Here is a 22,286-nt window from a genome sequence, read left to right as displayed (position 1 = left end):
CAGACCTGTGATTGGCCATGCATCCCTACCCCCCCTCTGCTGCTAGCTGTAATTGGCTTAAAGTATTATGACGTGTCCACCCGGGGGAGGGAGGGAGGAAAGACGACGCTTGACCTAGCCGCGGCAGTTTCATCCCTCAAGGCCACTCCGTGTAAACACGCATCCATTGTTCCGTAAAATGGCTTCCACCGGACCACCACCCCCAGAGAGAAACCTTTCCTTACCTGGACCCAGCGGCACTAAACCAAAGAAGACACGGCGTTCCTTAAGCTACGAGGTGAAGTATAGCATCATCCAAGAGTTGGAAAAGGAACAAGGCAGGTTGATTTGGCGCGCCAGCATGGCGCGAACGAATCTACGATCCGGACTATAAAGAAGGATTCAGCCAAGATAAAAGAGCACATGAAGATCACAAAGTCTACAGGTGCTTCTATGATCAAGTATTTTCACAACCAGGTGCTTCTCAAGACAGAAAAATTACTTGTGAGGTACTTGGTGTGTCAGGCGCGACGGAACATGGCGGTCGACACGCGCTCTGTTAAGGACTACGCACGTGAACTGTACATGGCAGTGGCACGAAAAATGGGAACTTCAGAGCCCAAACCCTTTAATGCTTCCTCTGGGTGGTTACAGAGGTTTAAGATCCGGAACAAGATCACCAATATAAACATTGGTGGTGAAGAAGCGAGTGCTGATCGTGCTGCGGCTCGGGAATTTCCTCCGTTTTTACGTGAGATTATGGAGGAAGGACAGTACAGTGACGACCAGGTGTTTAACATGGACGAATCTGGTCTTTTCTGGAAAAAGCTACCTTCCAAGTCCTTCGTTGTGAAGACTGCCAGCAGGATTCGGGGCCGGGAAATGCAGAAGGAACGCATCACCGTCCTGTTTACCACCAATGCCTCCGGTACCTGTAAGCTCAAGTTATCGGTGATCCACACAGCCCGCAAGCCGCACGCCTACAAGAGCATGGACATGACCAAGCTAAATGTTCACTGGCTGACTGCACGTAAGGCATGGATGTTCTCTACACTGTCCCTCTCCTGGTTTGATGACTGTTTTGTTCCCGATGTAAAGAAATTCTGTGAGCGACAGAATGTCCCATTTAATATTTTGTTGATGCTGGACAACGCACCAGGACACTCGCCGCTACTGTTAGATCGTCACCCCAACGTAAAAGTGGTCTTCCTTCCTCCCAACACTACGTCTTTAATCCAGCCCATGGACCAGGAGTTGATTTGCAATGTGAAAGCTGCATTCTCAACAAAAAAATTCCAGCTCCTGAACGACTACACCAACACCAGGGAAGAGTTGCGTAACCTGAGTGACACCACCACCGATAGCAAGAGCGAAGAAGATGAGAATCAACAGTTAGAACAGCAAAAAATACTCTTCAAACAATTCTGGAGAGTATTTAACTTCAAGAAAGCTGTGGACTTCTTGGTGGAGTCATGGGATCAGCTGTCTATTGCTACAATTCGTCACGCATGGAGACATGTGTTGCATGGAATACCAGGTGAGAGGAGGAGTCAATCTGTGACTGGTGAGGTTCAGAATGTTGCAGTAGCAGTGGACCTTGCCAGAGAAGCTGCGCAGACTGTTACAGTTCCAGGCTTCTCCGAGACCACCAACGACGACATCCTGGAGGTGATCAGAGATCCTGAAGTGACTGCCGACGAGATGTTGGAAGAAGAACACGTCAGTGAAGAGGAGGAAGAAGGTGCGTCAGTCTCCGAAGAACACAATTTAAGTCATAGTGATATTAAGGGTGCCATGGAGTGTGCAGAGAAGATGAAGTCCTTCCTTTCCCGCGACAATGACGATGACCGCTATGAAGTCTTCCATACCCGGCTGGTGCAGGCTATGGAGCCGTACATCAAGGTGTATCACGACAACATCAACGCCAGCCGTCAGCAAAGCATAACAGATTTCTTCGCCCGCAACCCACCACAGCCAGCCCAAGCCAGTGATAGTGACAGTGAAGGTGACTTTGAGGGATTTGTCAGGGAAGCCCTGACAACTGTAAGTGACAGTGATGGTGATTCACCTAGTAATGGTGATTCACCTGAGGGCCAGTAATCTGCCCTCTGCCTCGGAACCAGCCTCCATCCCCGTATGCCGACCCATCTCTTCTACTACCGTAAGTGTTACACCTAATTTTTAGTTTTCTAACCTTACCTTTATTTTTCCTATGTTAACCTTTATCTTTCCTAACCTAACCTCTTCTATATTACTTGTTTTTTCATACCATCATAAAGTTAAGATAAAATTTTTACTACAACATAGTTGTGTGTCGTCAAAAAGTGGAGTTTGGGGATCGGCCCGGACTCCATTTCAATTAATCCCATATGTTATGTTATTCACTTTACGCGTTCCTCACTTTCCGGGGTACCCTCCGGGTTACATTAACCGCGTAAAGTGAGGGTTAACTGTATATTATTTTAAGAAAACTATGGCTACAGGAGGAAAATACAAAAAAATTTCCTAAATACTCCCTGCCATAAAATACGGTACAGTATTTTTGGTTTTACTGTATTAACACCAAACTTCTATATAAATGATGTGTGTGTGTATGTGAGGGAGGGAGGGTTCGAGGCAGAAGAATGGAGGACTCCTCAGTTGTCAGGCAGCTCACTTTCCCCCCACTCACACCCAAGTTATTTCTTTTTTCTTTTTATAGTTTTATATTATTCTATTATCTTTATTTGTAAGCCACATTAGAGTATTTTAATTGTTTTTCTATAACTTTTATAGCATTAATGTTCTATAAATGGTTGTGAAACATGGCACAGTGTATGTGTGTCTACTGTGCTGTATGTGATGTCATGGGATGCGGCTGGAGTGGTGAGTCAGCCACTCCACACACTTTCACTTTCCACACAAACACCCATGCTCTTCATATATCTATGTTTATAGTTTTATATTATATTACCTTTATTTCTAACCCACATTAGAGTATTGTAATGATTTTTCCAAAATTTTTATAGCATTACTGTTGACTTTTAGTAGTTGTGGAACATAACCTAATTTTCCCCATAAGATTAAGTAACAGACACGAGTCCCTCGGTTCATCTGGACATTTACCACATCAGGACACCCTCTACCCCCATATTGTGACTCCACATGGCGACGCCTCGCTTGGCAGTAGCAAACACCAAGAAATCCACACCAAACAAATTACCATTTAAAAAAAAAAATTATAATTTTATATTATGATTTTTTTCTTTAATTGTTAAAATTTACCCCAATTTCCGTAAGGGAGGATTTACGGGCCGTAATGCGAATTTATTGGTCATACAGTATTACCCCGCCTAACGCGGTTTCACTTAACACGTTTTATCATATACGCGGTGCCTCGCCAGAGCTGAACTTTCACTTAACACGGATTTTTTCCACATATACGCGGTGAGTGTCCGGCTCGAGACGCTATTTTTAGATTTGCCCCACCCGCCACCCTGCCTGACTGCCTGTTTTAGCTCATAAAATTCATACAAATTACCCGGCCAGAATATAATTTACATTGCTGGAATTCTTATAATTTGGTGATCATTTTGAATATAAACATCATATATTTTGCATTAAACATACAATTTTTAGATAAAAATTTTTCTCTAGGTAACTATGTTATCTTTTGTGCAAAATATATGACATTTATATTCAAAATATTCCTGGTCTTACAAGGAATCCAGCAATGTCAATTATATTATCCTAACTTTAGTTTGAGGTATTATTTATTAAAATTTAGTGGTTATCCCACACATCTCCTTGGGACGGTTGGTGGGGGGTGGGGGGGAGGGAGGGACCGACCGACCGACCATCTGTTACCCGTGAAGAATTATTTTTTTTTTTATTAACTGAAGATATTTGTTTTAGCTCATAAAATTCATACAAATTACCCGGTCAGAATATAATTTACATTGCTGGAATTCTTATAATTTGGTGATCATTTTGAATATAAACATCATATATTTTGCATTAAACATACAATTTTTAGATAAAAATTTTTCTCTAGGTAACTATGTTATCTTTTGTGCAAAATATATGACATTTATATTCAAAATATTCCTGGTCTTACAAGGAATCCAGCAATGTCAATTGTATTATCCTAACTTTAGTTTGAGGTATTATTTATTAAAATTTAGTGGTTTTCCCCCAAGCAGTGTAGTGTGAGAGGGAGTTGAGTCCATTATTTGAATGGACATTAACTTGGCGACTGTATTTCTCTATTTCTCTTAAGTATTAATTGTGTGCATGTACCATCATAAAATTAAGATGTTATTTTTACTACAACATAGGTATGTGCCTTAAAAAAGTGGAGTTTGGGGGTCGGGCCGGTTTCTATTGGAATTAATCCCATATGTTCTGTTGTTCACTTAACGCGGGACCCTCTGGGTTCAATTGACCGCGTTAAGTGGGGTACAACTGTAATTAACAAATTCCGTAGGAGCGAAATTCCATAACGCGGGGGATATATATACAGTCATCCCTTGGTTATCACGCCTAATTGGGACTGCACTGAGTGCATGATAACGAAAAACACGATAACGAAAGTACAGAACCGATGGGATTTATTCTAATTGGTTCCAGGCACCCAAGACCCAACCCCAACGTTCCCATTTTACAACCATTTAGACCTACTATAGTGACGTGAAAAGTGAAGTGAAGGATTAAGGAGAATGCGACGAGGCAGCTGATGGAGATCCCAAAAGAGGACTTTGCAGACTGTTTTGAAAAGTGGAAGGGACGCTGGGAAAAGTGTGTGCGGTCCCAAGGGGAGTACTTTGAAGTGGACTAAGGTGCCATTGTCCTAGGTAAGCAATATTTTTTTTAATAGTAAATAGCTGGATACTTTCCGGACAGACCTCGTAGTTGGGAACAACCAGCCACATCTGTCGACTCATCAAGTCGGATTGCAAATTTGACTAAAGATGCTCTCTGCATTTCAGCAATGACTTGTTGCTTGATGTCTTCAGACATCTCTGTTATTCGTTGATGGACAGTGTCATTTGAGAGAGGTACTGATGTGACTTTCTGCTCGGCATCACATCTGATGACACAACGGTCTATATCCTTACAGCAAGGGATGATCAACTTCTCGGCAAGATCGTGTGGTTTTTCTTGTGTAATTCTCAGTGATACCATGTTTGATGCACGTACTCCAGCTTCATTATGTTGACTGAACTGCCCCGAGTGACTGAGTCCCTCTTCCTTTTGCTTGAAGAAGGCAGAATTCTTACTTTTCGGATTTGGATGATAGCTAAGCTATTCAAATGTTGCTTGAGAAAGTTTGGTTTCATGCACTTCGGTGACAAGACCTTGTGGCATAAAACACACTGAGGCAGTTCACACCTATTCTTAACAACAGTTGTGAATCCATAATGAATGTAGCTTTCATCATACAGATGAGCCCATAACAGTGTCTGAAATTGTTATAAAAATATATAACCACAGTCATACATGAACAGTCATTGACACTACCACAGTCACATCACCACCACCATCATAACATCACCACGTTGTCATAATAAAATTCAACCCCACGCAGTCATAGACATGACCAGATATAACACCTCGGTAGTCACAGGGACCACCAAAGGTCATAAATACAAGTTTATAAAAATGCTATAACACCACTACCGGTAGGCTATTATAAATACCACCACAGTGTCATAAACATCGCCACATTGGCATAAATATCACCACATTGGCATAAATACCATCTTATTGTCATAAACACCAACACGTTATCATAAATATGTTATGAAACATACCGCAGTTATTAAAAAAATATGTAGAGACAGTGTGTCAGTTTTGGCCAGCGACTGTGGCATTTCTGTTGTGCCAGTATCCCCCGCCCCCCCTCCGTCCATGAACGGGACAGAAGATAATGCACAACCAGCCCCTAGGCCACCCATACATCCCTACCAAATTTCAGTTCTTATCTTCAAAACTGTGGAAGTGCTTATGGAACACATACACACAATGTATTTTCTATACTGTACTTTATAGAAATAACTACTACAGGTATTTGTAATGTTCATAAATTTTCTATCACCTGAATGCAAGTAGGCTGGTTTCATGCTGAGCAGACAAGACAAAACTGTTCTGACAAGACACACTGAACAAAAGGGCAAGACAGAACTTGGGCAGTCAGTTGTCAATAACAAAGAAAGTGCAGTAGCAATATGGTGTAAAATTGGTGTTATTTGGAGCCATGGGAGAAGAGATAGTGGATTCATCTTCTCAAGAGAAAAAGAACATCGATTTAATATCAGACCTTATTTTAGAGCTCCACAAGGATGAGGAGAAATTTATAAATTTTACTTGGATGAAATCTCAATCATTTGATTGTTTACTGCAACTTGTGGATAAAATAATAAACGGTTACACAAACAGTAGAAGAAGCATTACACCTGAAGAAAGATTTCTGAGGAATTTGAGGTGAGTAAACACCTTTCTCATAATAATTTAAATGTGATTGGGAGTTATTAACAGAATCTATTATTTTTATAAAGAAATTTAATTTGGGTAAAAGAAGATTAAAAGCAACAAGCAACTGAAGCATTTGACTTTCCATATTAGATCAAACATATAAACAAGGTATATCTATATCTGTAGTTTAAAAAGAAATTAAATTTCAATCAACTTGCATTTGCTATATGAAAAATATATGTCCTTGATCCAACAATGTTGAAGTAAACAATTTCATGACAACTTTCAAGGTAAAAAAGTTGAAATTTACTGTAATTGGTGGGAAGTGTGCACTCTACGTACACATGCAAAATGTGAATTATTTTTATAGCAATATTGTACAGTAATGGATATGTACCCTCGCAAAATGAATCCATCCATTGCTGATTAAGCTGTTGGCACTTTTAATTCAAGAGTAAGGAATTTGTTTAATAATTATATATACCTGTACTGTGTTTCACTATCTCAACCCACTAGCAAGATGACCTGTGGGTCAGCTGCTGCTAGGCTACTGTGTATACATATTAATAAAATACAAAATATTATTTACTAGAAACACTCATTTCTTTTGAAAATTTCTACCACAGCTTATCTAGAGTTCCTCTGTTGTTATGCTCCTTCATTGAATAACCAAAAATCTACCGCCTCTCTTCCAAGAGAGATTTCAATCATTTGGCATCACATTCACCCGTGTTGATTGTCTGGGTTATAAGAGTTGTGACTAGACCAGACAAAGGGCGAGTAGACAGTACCAGTAATGACTGTTCCTGCTTTGATGCCTCTTGTCTTGTTCTTCAGTGTGGATGCTCTCATTTGATCCATTGTATTTTTGTGCATCAGACATGACTGGCAGTGTTGCTAACAGTTTTGTCTCTTCAGTGTGAAACCAGCCTTAGACCTGACATGATGCAAATGCTACAGTAATATAGTATATTTTCCCTGCCCTTCCCTGGAAAAATAAATTCCCAAACATTTCCCCAATTTCAAAGATGAGTGGCCATCCTGTGTATGAAAGAAATATATCCTGATAATTATTCACAACTTACTTCCATTTATCAATTTTGTCATCAGGCACTAAGTTGGGAATCACCAAGAAGCCATTTTCTTCATAGAATGCTCTCTGAGCAAGTGCTAGTCGAGAGTTGTTTAGAGTGTACTGGTATCCAACATCATCACTTGTTGCACCTATTCTTGCAGAACTTGACAGCAGCTGAGGAACCTGTAAAACTCGTTAAGGAAAATAGGTGCTATATTATATTCTTAACCCTCTGACTGCAAGTCACAGAAATGTGACTGAAAACAAACTGCCATTACCTGCGTAAACTGCATTTACGTGATAATCTTCATTATATTTTCCCCACATACTGATTTGAGTAGGAACTTTTGCGCTTCTCAAATCTGCCACACTCTGATGTCTGGACCAGCATGAGAAGAGAAAGGGAAGCCACAGATGTGTTGAGGTAAATCTGCCTCATGCCTCTCAGCTGATTGCCACCACCCACACACTACTACATATCTCAGTGATATAACCCTGTTCTCACCATAATAGTCAAGTTACTGATGCCATATTATTCAATAATGTGTTGCATATAATAATAAAAAACCTTCCCAGCTTTCCCTACTGTCATGGAGATTAAAGGATGTATACCAGGTATATCCTTCTTATGTGATGCTTGGTGCAAGAGGGCATACCAGGTGAGTCCCTCTGACTGAAGGGGTTATTTTGAAAATTCCATTTGGTCTGTACACAGACAATTACCAGTAAGTAGATCAATAAAAAACAAAATGTAAATCAATAGGATCATAATAACCTAACTAAACTTACCTAACTTGATTCAAATATATTTTGGCAATGTTATGATGGTAAACATCATCTTAAATATAAGAGAGCAAACTATTTTCTGCTATTTATTGAAAAACAATAACTTAGTTTGATTCATAGGGCTTACAGTATTCAGATGAATATCATTATTAAATAATGCTGCAAAAATTTCAACTCCATCTTAGAGTGACATAAGATGGAGTTGAAATTTTTGCATCAGTTGATTTTTTCCTCAAACTTGTTATCAGGTCACCATAGAATGCAAAAGAAACTTTATATTTTGGAACCATATTGTGGTTTTCACTTCACAGAACACACTGAATAAACATTTGTAGATTTCACAGGAGCTTGGAGCTTCACATAAAAAATATTTTCTTTTCTCATCAAACTTATCTTTATCATTCTAAATATTTTATTATCCCACCTCTGCTAACGGTCGTGTAATATTTCAATGTGATTCTGATCTTCTAAAATGTAGTTTTTGCATAATGTAGTATTACTGATATGTAATTTGTCTTAGTATGCCTTATTGTGGGTAAAATAAGTATACCCTGTACTGTATATTAAATGCATCCTCCGAAAGCGTGAAATTGCTACCCGTTGAACAGTTAACTCGTGTATACTGTAATACTTCTGATAAACTTCCTACGTGCTTATGTTTGAAATAATGAATGCATGTATCTTTATATAATTTAGCTAAATATCTTTCTCGTAAAAAAAACGGTCATTGTAACGATAATGAATAATTTCATTTAGAAAGACATCCTTACTCAGGACAAAATCGGACAGGTTTGCAACAGCCAATCAGCTATAACTTTTGAGGAGGGGCGGGGCATCTTTTCTCAGCTGAGAAAAAACACACTATACAGTAATACCCCGATTTACACGGTCAATTGAACCCGTGGAGGCCCGCGTAAAATGGGAAACGAGTAAATGGAACAACAGAACATATGGGATTGATTGAAATAGAGACTGGGCCGACCCCCAAACTCCACTTTTTCAGACACAATACCTACGTTGTAGTAAAAATAACATCTTAATTTTATGATGGTATGCACACACAATTAATAATTAAGAGAAATATCAGTAATATTAGGTTTTTTAACACTTACATTAGTAGAAAGGATGCCTGGGCACACGGGGAAGGAGGGTTGGTTCCGAGGCAGAGGGCAGATTATTGGCCCTCTCCTGTATCACTTGTATCAATTGTATCACTATTCACCACAGAGGCTTGCAGGGCCTCTTTGCCAAACCCCTCAAAGTCCATATAAGTCCATGTCCTCACTATCATTGACTTGGGCCGACTGTGGTGGGTGAAGAACTCGGTAATGTTTTGATGACTGGCGACCTTGTGCGCACCCTGCCCGCGCCGCTTCCCGCGTAAATGAGTTGATGCACCGCGTAAAGTGGGAATTCTGGTTCTGGCGGGGTACCACGTAAATGTAGAAACGCGTAAAAAAAAATGCGTAAAGCGGGGTATTACTGTAATGTGTTGTGCCAATATGTGATTATGACAAAAATTGATGCTTGTTTTGTATGTACAATGTATAATGACTAGTTATGTCTGATCTAGGTCACAGCCTTTCCTTCCTCGGGCAATTTCTTGAGTAAATAAAGGAGAGAAAATTACAAGAGTGTGTCATAGCCCTACTATGGGAGCCCGCTGCTTTGTTTTTGCTACATGTGCATGTAACAGAGTAAAGAAAAAAAAATTATGTACAGTATATCTACCCAAAAATACAAGTTGAAAAAAAGAATAGCTAACACAGCTTGTTCTGGTAGGGGGAAGAGCTAAAGGGATGTAGTGACAAGCAACAGGGACAGTCTAACTTGGAGATCTGCCAAGTGCACGCACGCACACACACTTAATTTTTCTGATCTTATAGCAAATGCCATCTCCACGGAGATGTACTGTAAAATTTATATGCTATTTTATATGTATTTGACTCAAATTTAATTAAATGTACAATACATGTACAGGTATTGTTTAATGAAGAAACAGGCAACTTATTTAGGCTTTGACGAGTGTTATCTGCAGCCATGGAACCTAACCCCCTATTTCCCATAAACCATTAATCTTGCCAACCGCAGATTTGCCAACCATGGGGTTCTTCAGGAACCTAACCCCCATGGTTGGCTAGGCACTGCTGTACATAACTTGCAACAAAGATGCAAGTGGATGGAACAGGAAACATGGATTCCATCTATTCCAATCGACAGAAATTGCACATCCTCCTCTGGACAGACTCCCAAAATCTGAATCCAGGAAGACGAGTCTGACATGTGGCCTGACATCGGGTGTTTTAACAGTAAATGTGGTCATAAGGTAACAATAGACATTTGTCAAGAAAAGAAACTCCTTCCTAGAATTACCCATGGAAATATCAAATGTACAGAGCAACCAATTATGATGCAGAGGAGTCAATGGTAAAAAGAAAGACATGCTATTTCACATCTAACCAATATAAATGAAAATAGAATCCAAATGGCCTGACTGCCCATTATGGACTATGTTGATACAGCCTACTGACACTAAGCCTCTGTACACCAGGAAACAATGCACTACCCTCAACTGCTGTCACTTTGCCCAAAAAGTCAACAGCCTATTCATAGCTGGTCAACCATAGTGCCACAGTACTAGTTCACCAGAAACTCTTAAGACTGGGACAAATACTGTACCACTTGCCTACTACATCCACAAATGAAAGCTGACTTAAACTTCCTTGAGATAGGAAGCCAAAGCAACCAGAAATTGCTCTTCTTTATCACTCCCCATGATATTAAACCTAATTTACCTACATTTCTACAGCGCTGCCTGTGAAACAAATGCTCAAAAAGAGAGAGGAGGAGGAGTTAATCTTCATAAGCCACTTATGTTATGTCAGTGTTTTGTGATAAGAGGATTCCACTTCCATCTGCTGTCAATATTAGTCTGAGTTAGAAAGGAGCTACTATATGTTCTGAGGATGAATGTCAAATTAGTCATTGACTCTTCACTGTGCTGTTCTTCATGAACCTAAATCTCTTCACAATATCATTATTTTATCAATCATGAACACTGAATAGTAAGTCCTCACTTAACGTCGTGGTTCCGCTACCGGAAACCAAGACGTTAACGGAATCAATTTTCCCCATAAGAAATAGCCGTTTTTTTCTAAAAACAGTTTTTGTGATATAACCCAGAATGCAACGTCTATACTAGCTTTTAACAACTAGATATGTTAATGCCTAGCAATAACTTGCCAGGCCAACATACAGGTAATTAAAACATCTAATAATTACTTAATAAGTAATATTAGGAGGACACGTCGCAACATGGCATTTAATTGCAATTCTCGAAACCCCCTCCTTCACCCCCATCATACGCACTGCCACCGTCATCTCTTGCCTTAGAGCGAGCAGCAAACAAAAGTCAAATCTCGAGGGGTGGAGATGGGTTGGTTATTGGCGTTGCATTCTGGGTTATATCACAAAAATTGGTTTTTAGAAGAAAAAAAACGGCTTTTTGTTCAAACCCCAGAATGAGACGCCTAGCTTGAATACCCGAGCAGGACGTGGAGAGGGAGGTGACTTTGCATACAAGGCTCCGCTAGCTTAGGTCCAGATTATGATTATAAACCGTTTATAATATTTCCAAAATTAGGAACATATACCGAAAGGTAAAAATGTTAATTTACATATCTCAATGAGGATACTCACTTTATTCTGATGAGGAAGAAGGTCCTGGTTGTGGAGATTGACTGGGTGGGGGAGGGGAACCCAGCACCACCACATTTGAAGCATCTTTCAGAGATAGATGAAGATAGCTGTCTCTGAAAGTTTTTGAAGATCTCCAAAAGCCCATTTCCTTGATCTGACTGAGGCTCATATGCCACAGAAAGGACACAGACCCTGCGTATTTCCTAGTGTCATGTGCCAAAAATTTCTTGCCAGGGTCTGCTTGATTCACTAATTGATACAGATTTTGTCATTTGACTAGTAGAAGACAATTTCTTACCATCCCTTGATGAGAAAACATAGGGGCCTCGATTAGGGAATCTGGTTAACCATTCCTGAAGATTTTTAACTGGGCACAATATATGAGGAACCCTTGTCTCATCCATTAGGCATTTTATCCTAATAGGTTGAGGGTAACATCCTCCTCAGAAAATACCAATAATGATGGATTATTGGAAATTTAAATCAGTTCACTGATTCTCATACCTGTTGCTATTGCTAGAAGGAAGGCTGCCTTCTGTAGTAATTTATCCCTGTTCAGATTTATATTGTAATTAGGTCCCATAAGAATTTTAGTAACCTTTTCCAGAGACCAAGGTGGGATTCTCTTAGGGCAAGGGGGTCTCTGAATGAAAAAGAACAATCTTAGCATTTGATAAATCCTTGGGTTCAAAGTAATATTAAAACCCCAAGCCAGAGGGTCAACCAATGCTGATTTATAAGATGCAATTGTCGATCCTTGAATGCCTTTAACTCCGAACAGAAATTCTAAAAATTCCAACACAACTGTTTCCGACAATGATTCTGGAGTTGTTAACTTGAAAAATTGTTGAAAAAGATTTCAAGCTTTCTCAAATTGCATAGAAGTTTGGGGTCTATGATCTGCAAATACTTGATTAGCTATATTGGAATTACCGAACAACTTATTTAAACTCCTTTTGAGAAACTCCAAGCGTAAGTGCCAAGGATATCTCGAACTGAGAATGTAGTACCTGGTATAGACATCCTTGTTGCAATTGTAGCGGATTCGGGCACCAGTCCAACAGATCCAGGAACCAAGGTTGTAGGATCCAATATGGTGCAAGTAAGAGGACCTTGCCTTGGAAGGATCTGAGTTTGTGCCACTTTGGGCAATATTGTCACAGGTGGGAAAAGATAGATTGAATTCCAAAGGTTCCAATCTAAGAGTAGAGCTTTTTCCTAAAAGATTCGACCTCTCCAGAGATGCATAAAGTTGCATCTTGTGATACCTTTAGGAGCCATTCTGTTTCTGTCGATACTGGCCGGACACAGGACAACGCATCTGCCTAATTGTTTTGTACTCCCGGTATATAAGTTACTTTGAGGTAAAGTGTTTGTATTACACAAACACTGAAAATTTTTTCTGACAGTTGTAGAAGGGGCCAAGACCTGGTTGAGCCTTGATGATTGAGACAAAACACTGCCGTTTTGTTGTCCATGGCAAACAGAATCGTCATATTCTGTAAATTTGGGTTTGCCGACAAAAGAATAGGACCACAGCTAATTCTTTTACATTTATGTGTTTGTCCCAAAGGAAGTTGCTCCACTTCCCTTGATTGAATTCCCCTTTTGAGGAATGGTATCCCCATCCTATTTCGGAAGCATCCGTACAAACGACCAAATCTGTTTGAGGCGGAACCCAAGGAGAGGAACCGATTAGATTGTCCAACTTTGTCCACCATAACAGAAGATTCTTTATCTGAACAGGGAGAGAAGAAGCAATATTTCTGCTTCTGTGAAGTAACTCTGAGCCCAGATGAGGTAGTTGCTTTTTCCTTAACTTTCCCAATGGAACCACTATTGTGGCAAAATTCAACAGACCCATTAGTTTTTCCCAATCATGCCAAGAAACCTCGTGCTTTACACAAAAGGCTTCTACCTGTACTTGGTTTATCACATCTGTTACTCTTGCTTCTGGTAGACTGACTGACTGACTGCTGATTTGTATCCCACTGGAGACCTAACCAATTCAACTTTTGACATGGTATTAAATTTGATTTGACCTGGTTTATCTTTAATCCTACGTTTTGAAATAGTACTAGTGTACGTTGGGTCGCCCTTTGACAATCTTCGAAAGAGTTTCCCACTATCAGCCAATCGTCTAGATAAGCAAAGGTTCTTATGCCCTCCTTCGCAAGGATCTCTCTGGGGATGTTCGCCAGTTTTGTAAAGACTTTTGGCGCAATCGTTAGGCCGAATGGCATCACTGTGAGTTGATAACTTACATCCCCTACTTTGAACACTAGAAACTTTCTGTACCTGGGAGCAACAGGAACGTGATAATAGCCATCTTCGAGATCCACTTTTGAGATCCAAGCATCGGGCGGAAGTAGATGCCTCAGATGATCGTAAATGAGCATCTTGAAACAGAAAGATCCAAAATCCATCTTAATTTGTCGCTGCCTTTCCTGGGGACTGGGAATAGGCGAGACATGAAACATTTCTCTGACTATAACAGTTCTATGACACCTCTGTTAAATAGTTGAATTACAAACTCTGTAAGTAAGGGGGTTGGTTTTTTACCCTTTTTTGGTAACGCTAGGGGAGGGCGCCTCAACCAAGTCCATGTGAGGCCCCCCTTGATTGTCTTGTAAGCCCATACGGAAGAAGTCCATCTGTTTTCCCAACCCCCTAGACGACCCAGCTGTCTGGCTTCATTGGAAGGGAGTGGTTGCTGATGTGGTGGATTAAGGTATCCTTCCGCTTCTGAACAAACGGTCACCCCTATTACGTCTTTGATTATTTCCTCCTCTAAAGTTTCCTCTAGGTTGATAACTGAACCGAGCAGCTCATCCTGTTCCCCTGTAATGCCTTCCTCTTTTAGATTTCCAAAAGGTCTGAGGACTCCTGGGAACATTAATATTAATAGTTTGCTCAACAGCTGATCTATATTTAACCAATGATTGCTCATCAAACAAAGCACAAAGCAGCAGAAAGAGGGGGAAGAACGTAGCAATAAATAAGCACTGCCACTTGAAGCATTATTTGTGGCTTGCTTCCTTAGCTGGACTTTAGTGTTAGGGCTTTCAACAACATATCAAAAATGAGTTGTACAGGGAATATGGGGTCCCTTGTAAAGCAGCAGCCAAACATTTGTCCACTGCTGAATTTTCTTCATAGTCCACCACAAACTTAGTAAATAACTGACACATCATAATTGCAGACCAAACAACTGCTGCCGATTTCCTAATTTTAAATTCTTCAAGCAGCAGTGCAGGAGCAACTGGTTTCAAATTTTTTTCATAACGTATATCAACATATTTTGGAGCCGACAAATACTGGGAAAGTTCATAGAAGGAACTCTTTTTGTCATTAAATTGGAACTTCAAAAAACTAAACTTGTGAGCATTCCTGTCTGCTGGAATGAATGTTCAGTCTTTCAATACATTAGCCCAGACTTCGTCTATTTCAGAGATCATCTTTGGGCAAATATCAGGCCAAGAAAGTGAAGTATCACCGTCCAAAAACAATAAATGATAACCCACAGTTGCTTGTCCTTCCTGTCTCTTTGTAAGTGCTGAGATATCAGGAAGTTTAGAAACATTTTCATAAAATACCTTGAATAAGGAATCCACAGATTCAGATGTAGTAGAAAACAAATTAGACTTTGATCTTACCAATGTTATCCAAGACCTGTTGGGATCATCCTTACACTCAATGCTATCCATCAGCTGCGTGGCGGTTGACAGCGTCTGTTTCCACTCATAGTAACCAACACTTTTGCCCCAGGTAGAAGTGGTTGCCAAAATGTGGATAGAATGAAGTCAGTCTCAACAGGTTCTCCCTGCTCAAGAGACTGAATACTATGATTAGAACCAGCCTCATCGTCCTGATCCTGGAATCCACTGAAATCAGACTGAGTAGATAGAGGTTTTTGTAGACTTCCTATTGCCCCATTGTCTGGAGGGTCCAATAACTTATTTTTCTTAGCAGAATCAGGCTTGTCTAAGTGGGGATTAAGTCTCTTACCTAACAACAATAAACCTAAACTTCCTGTCAACTTGGGATCCTTCCAATGTTTTACATTCAAAAATTTACTCTTCAAGGCCTTATTCCACCTATTTATAATTTGGAAATGCAATAATTCTTTCTTATCTCCTGAGCTGAACTTTCTAGTCCTTGTAGCTCATCACTCAATACTATCTCCTCAGGGACATTTCCATAGTCACCTCCATCATCCATTAGTCCAGACTCCTGTCCTTCATCCTCCAGTTGCACATCACTCATCTAAACTAGGAGGAACACTATGAGTCACATTATATCATTATACAAATATAAAGGCGAAAACATTTTCTCCCAAACCTAATCAATATGTCTCATACCCTACTGAATGATATTACCGTATTGATCTATGTTAAATTTTCTAAAGCCATTTGTCAAACTAAAGCTACAAATATGAAGGTTTAATTTATTTATCCGATTCTTCAACTGGAACTTTTATTTGCTTCTTAGAACTGCACGTACTGTATTAACTAAGTTATAAGGTTCCAGTAAAAGTCCAAAAATCCGGACCACCCAAGAATCCGGACTTTTCGAAAACTCAAATTTTTTGTATTTTATTTTATTTTTTAATTTAGTTGGCTTTTGTGTGTATGTGCGCATGCGTGAGCGCCACAGCTGCACAGCGACAACAAGCGAACATGCGGTCGCCACTTTAAAATGAGCAATCAAACTGTAACAACGTATGTAATTTTGAGTCCTACTCTTTTCATTTACAGAGTACTGTACAAGCCCATAATAATGGCTCCTTAAGGAGATAAACTTCGTTGTGCGAAGAGAAAGAAGAACACGTTGAAATTGAGTGACAAACTTGAAATAATTAAGAAACTAAAACGTGGTGTGAGCAATACTGTTCTAATGAATACATACGACATTGGAAAGTCTACAAATTATGATATAAAAAGGCAAAGAATAAAATTCTAGAATTCACAGCTTTTTCTTTAAAACTGCTCATTTTGATAAATGAAGCATGCTATATTTGCTAATGAATAAACTATCAAAATGTACCTGTTCATCTCTTCTTCATTCCTCCTTAAATTTGAATTTTAAAAATACTGCCTGAGAATCCGGAAAATCCGAAAATCCGGACCGACCCAATCCCCAAGCAGTCCGGATTTTTGGACTTCTACTGTATTTATCCATCTGTTTCTGCGGTTGTTTATTGAAGATAATATATACAGTATTTAATTCAAAGGTTTAGAATATTCTCTCCTTTTTCACAGTGGACATCAGTAATTTATCATTATATATAATTACAGTATACCTGTACATATTTTGATTTTCTATATATTTAATATATCATGTATCATGTACCGTACAATAAATGATTTAATATGTAATACTACATTTTTTGCTACACATACATCAATATTCATTAATCATTCAGTACTTTTTTATGCTGCATTATCCATTAGGAATATGAAGCATTAAGAGTGAATTGTGTTTCAATTTATGAAACAGGAACCAGTACCACAATACAAAGTTCTGGTTCTGGCCAGTTATTTTACTGAAGTTCCAGCTAGAACCGGAACTTCATAAAAATCCAGGTTCCGACCGGAACTAAGTTCCGATGCATTCGTAACCCATGGCACCCTCAGTTCACACCCATTCTCGACGATAGTTGTGAATCCACAGTCAACCCTCGCTTTACGCGGTCCCACTTTACGCGTTTCCACGTTTACGCGGTATCCTGCCGAACACGGAATGCTCACTTTCCGCGGTGGGTGTACCCTTTTACGCGGAGAGCGGCGCGAGCAGGGTGCGCACAAGGTCGCCCAGTCATCAAAACATTACCGAGTTCTGCACCCGCCACCCACCACAGCCGGCCCAAGTCAGTGAGAGTGATAGTGAGGATATGGACTTATATGGTCTTTGAGGGGTTTGACAAAGAGGCCCTGCAAGCCTCTGTGGTGGATAGTGATACAATTGATACAAGTAATACAGGTGAGGGCCAATAATCTGCCCTCTGCCTCGGAACCAACCCCCATCCCCGTGTGCCCAGCCATTTTTTCTACTAATGTAAGTGTTAAAAAACCTAATATTATTGATATTTCTCTTAATTATTAATTGTCTGTGCATACCATCATAAAATTAAGAAGTTATTTTTACTACAACGTAGATATTGTGTCTGAAAAAGTGGAGTTTGGGGGTCGGCCCGGTCTCTATTTCAATTAATCCCATATGTTATGTTGTTCACTTTACGCGTTTCTCGCTTTACGCGGGCCGCCGTGGGTTCAATTGACCGCTTAAAGTGAGGGTCCACTGCATACTGAATGTAGCTTTCATCATACAGATGTTTCTTTGTTGATGAGCCCATAACAGTGTCTGAAATTGTTATAAAATCATATACTGTAACCACACAGTCATACACGAACAGTCACATCACCACCACTATAATAACATCACCATGTAGTTGTAATAAAAATCACCCTCACACAGTCATAAACATCACATCACTATTTACATACAACATTGTCAAATAAGTAAATAAAGACATCACCATTTACACTGTTTACATACACATTTTTCAATTTGCCTAAAAGATAAAAGTAAACTGCACACAATTGCCAGGAGTTGTACCTACTTTAACTGTTACATATATCTCCCAGTGCCATTATTCTGGGATTCAACTGAGCAAATCTCTTCACAACCACATCCATCTCTCTGTTATGGTGGACATGAAGCAGTGCCAGTCCTGCGAGTCTGTTCTCCACCATGGTCCTGCGGGTGTAAGCTTTCAGCCTTCTTAGCGCAGATACTCACCTCTCACATTCTGATGTGGTGATTGGAAGGGAACATAACACTCGCATTGCCTTGTAAATGTTACTATACATAATGCGATCACACCTGAGAGTTTGCATGATACTAAATTATAAAGTCCAAGTAAATACACATTCATCTGTTGCTTTGCATTACCTTGAAAAGAAAATTCATCGATTTCTTACACAGTACTGTACATAAAAGGATACAACAGCTTGTTGGTTTCTTTGGTTTAGATGACCAAAGATGACCTTCATGCGTGTCTGCGCCATGATGTGGCCACACTGAGCCGAGTCACTACAATCTGAAAAATTATGCAAAAATATAATACATACAGTATCTGTTTTCAACTCGGAAAAAAATGAAAAAAATGAGGGAATGATCCTGAAATTCTTTGGCTCTGTAAGGGTGACCCAGGTGGAGCTGAGGCACTCAATTTTTCCTTACTTAATGATCTGGAACAAATAATTAAACACCCTACATGCATTCCTGATCGACACGATCAACTTACTAACGTTCTTGATCTTTGCTTTACCTCTAACCCCTCACACTATTCATACTCAATTTCTGCCCCCTTAGGGTCTTCTGATCACAATCTTATTTCTATTACATCAAACTGGGCATGATCACCTTCCCCACCCCCCTCTAAATGCCAACTATGGCACTATTGGAGGGCAAACTGGCAATCCTTGCGAGAATTCTTCTCCGACTTTCTTGGGATGAATACTGCTTTTCCACTCAGGATGCCTTGGTATGTGCTGACAGCATTGCTGGGGTTATACAGGGTGGTATGTGTGCATTTATCCCATCTTCTACCAAAACTTTTACTTTACAATCATGATTTGATCGCTCCTGTTCTCTTGCATGTAGGAAGAGAGATATGGCATATCAAGTTATGAAACTATCTCCTCCTATTACTCACTCCTCTTTCAATACTTCTAGGAATCGTTGTAAGGCTATTCTTCGTAGGCCCAAGCGGAATTTTATAAAAAGAAAGACCGCTGTCCTGACTAACTCTTCTTCTAGTAAATCTGTCTGGTCCTTAACCAAAAGCATCTGTAATAACTTCTGCACTCCCTCTTTTCATCCTCTCTTCGGACCTGATAATTCTATAGCCAACTCTCCCCCTGATAAAGCCAATCTCTTCGGCACCTTATTCTCCTCTAACTGCGCCTTAGAAGATTCCAACTCTTTCCCTCCTACTCCTCCTACTGAACTTATGCACTTTCTATAATCTCCACTCGTAGGGTTGCTGGTGTGTTATCAAGGTTGGATGTGAGTTCGGCGCAAGGACCGAACGGAATATCCTCTCGTGTTCTGAGGGAGTGTGCTCAAGTTCTGGCCCCTGTTCTTGGTCACCTGTTTCATCTTTGCCCCAAAACCCAAACTTATCCTTCTTCTTGGAAGCATGCCTTGGTTCAGCCCATCCCGAAGAAGGGTGACCATTCCAATCCCTCTAACTATCGCCCCATTGCCCTAACTTCATCCCTTTTTAAGATTTTCAAAACTATCCTGAACTAGCATTTTCTCCGTTACCTTGAACGCCATTCTCTTTTGTCAGATCACCAGTATGGCTTTCGCCAGGCGAGATCTACTGGTGATCTGCTCTACTACTGCACCCATCATTGGTCATCCTCTCTTGGAGATTATGGGGAAATTTTCGGCGTGGCCCTCGACATCTCCAAAGCATTTGATAGGGTATGGTACAAGTCTTTGCTTTCTAAACTTCCCTCTTATGGTTTCTCTCCCCCACTTTGTTCTCTTAATCTCTCGCTTCCTTGAGAACCAATCCATGGCAGTTGTCGTCAAGGGATCGATCTCTCGCTTTTTCTCTACCAATAGTGGTGTCCCACAAGGTTTTGTACTTCCACCTACGGTACTCTCTTCCTTCTTTTTATCAATGATTTACTTCACACTACGACTAATTCTATCCATTCTTACGCTGATGATTCTACTCTTCACTTTTCTTTACATTTTCCCCTTCCCCCTAATTCTCAAACTAGATCTGTTTCTAGAGCTGATATCATTACATCTATCAACGCGGATCTGTGCAGCATCTCCGAATGGGGAGGTAGAAACTTGGTTAAATTCAATAGTGGTATAACACTTTCCAAATTAGATGATCTCCCACCAATTACATTTCAGGATGCAATCATTCTGCCAAATTCTAAAATAGTTATGCTAGGCCTCACCATTTCCTCTATTATGTCATGGAAGCCACACATCCTCATCATTGCTAAAGCTGCCTCCCGAAAGCTGGAAATGCTGTACAGATGCCGTAGCCAATTCACTCCTGAGCAGTTGCTTCAGGTATATAAGGGATTCATTCGTCCTAACTTGGAGTACTGCTCCCATATCTGGAGTGGCTCTTCTTCTGTCCAACTGTTAGATAGGGTGGAATCAAAGGCATTTCATCTTATTAACTCTCCTCCTTTAGTTGATAATCTTTCTTCCCTTTCTCTTTGCCACAATGTTGCTTCACTCTCTCTCTTTTACAGGTACTTTAATGGGCAATGTTCGGTGGATTTGGCATCCTGTGTACCGCCGGCAAGGCCGAAGGCTCGTAACACTCGTCTTGCTCGCGGTGCCCACCGTTTCTCTGTGGGTCGGTCACACTAGAATAACCCGTTATAGTACATCCGTCCTTCCTCACACAGCCAAACTGTGGAATGCTCTGCCATCTTCTGTTTTACCATACTCATACAATGTCTCACTTTAAAAAGCTGGGTTTCCAGGGTATTCATGGTATAGATGAATATAATCTTGTTCTTTTATATTTTTAATTTGTTTTTACTCTTATTTTTTTCGCCCCTCGGCCCCATTGTGGGTCGATGACCTGTGCCCGGGTGGGCTATTATTCCCCCTAAAAAAATCAATGTAAATGTAGTTAAATCCTAGGTCATTAGACCAAGCTCAGCAATGGTAGCAAGGGCAGCACAACTTGTCACTCTGCACATAAACAAACCTTGGAGCACAATTAGTGACAACTCATAACAATATAAATGTTAAAAGGTTACATTTTTCACATGCCATATTTCTTAACTGATATTTTTCTTCACATATTTACAATGCAAAAAAAAACTGACAAAGGATTAAAGATCTCAAATACATATCCTGGGTGTCTACCTACCTTCAGCTCCTTTCATATGTGTTGTACTGATACTGTTCTTATCAACCAACTTATCTTTACATCTTCTTTCAGCGATACAGTATGAAGACAACAACAAAATTTCAAGTTCAACTCGTCTCAAACATATTTTGAAGTATACTGTATATAAAAGTATCCAGCCATTGAATAAATTTAAATAATAATAATAATAATAATAATAATAATTCATAGGTCTGGGTCGTGTTTCTCACTTTTGATCTTTTTTTCATTCTTGTATTTCTTGATTATTATTACAGTACAGTATTATTATTATTTTATTATTATTACAGTATTACTGTTATTATTATTATTATTATTTTATTTTTGTGTATTTTTTACTAAAATTTT

General features: G+C 39.8%; 1 protein-coding gene across 1 annotated transcript in view; it reads right to left on the bottom strand.

Annotated features, from left to right (window-relative positions):
- LOC121875779 (phytanoyl-CoA dioxygenase, peroxisomal-like) overlaps positions 1–22,047 on the bottom strand; it is a 29,419-nt gene extending 7,372 nt beyond the window's left edge. Inside the window, exons 1-3 of the mRNA XM_042380500.1 lie at positions 21,921–22,047; positions 19,000–19,094; positions 7,518–7,690 (exon numbers count right to left, since the gene is read on the bottom strand). Of these exons, the coding sequence (XP_042236434.1) occupies positions 7,518–7,690; positions 19,000–19,094; positions 21,921–21,936 (284 nt within the window). The 5' untranslated portion in view covers positions 21,937–22,047. The remainder of the gene's footprint in view (positions 1–7,517; positions 7,691–18,999; positions 19,095–21,920) is intronic.
- Between the last annotated feature and the right edge of the window lie 239 nt (positions 22,048–22,286).

Source organism: Homarus americanus, unplaced genomic scaffold (genome assembly GCF_018991925.1).
Source record: "Homarus americanus isolate GMGI-L3 unplaced genomic scaffold, GMGI_Hamer_2.0 scaffold51859, whole genome shotgun sequence".
NCBI classification, from domain to species: Eukaryota; Metazoa; Arthropoda; class Malacostraca; order Decapoda; family Nephropidae; genus Homarus; species Homarus americanus.
Note: the sequence above shows the minus strand (reverse complement) of the source record. Positions and strands in the feature narration are given on the sequence as shown.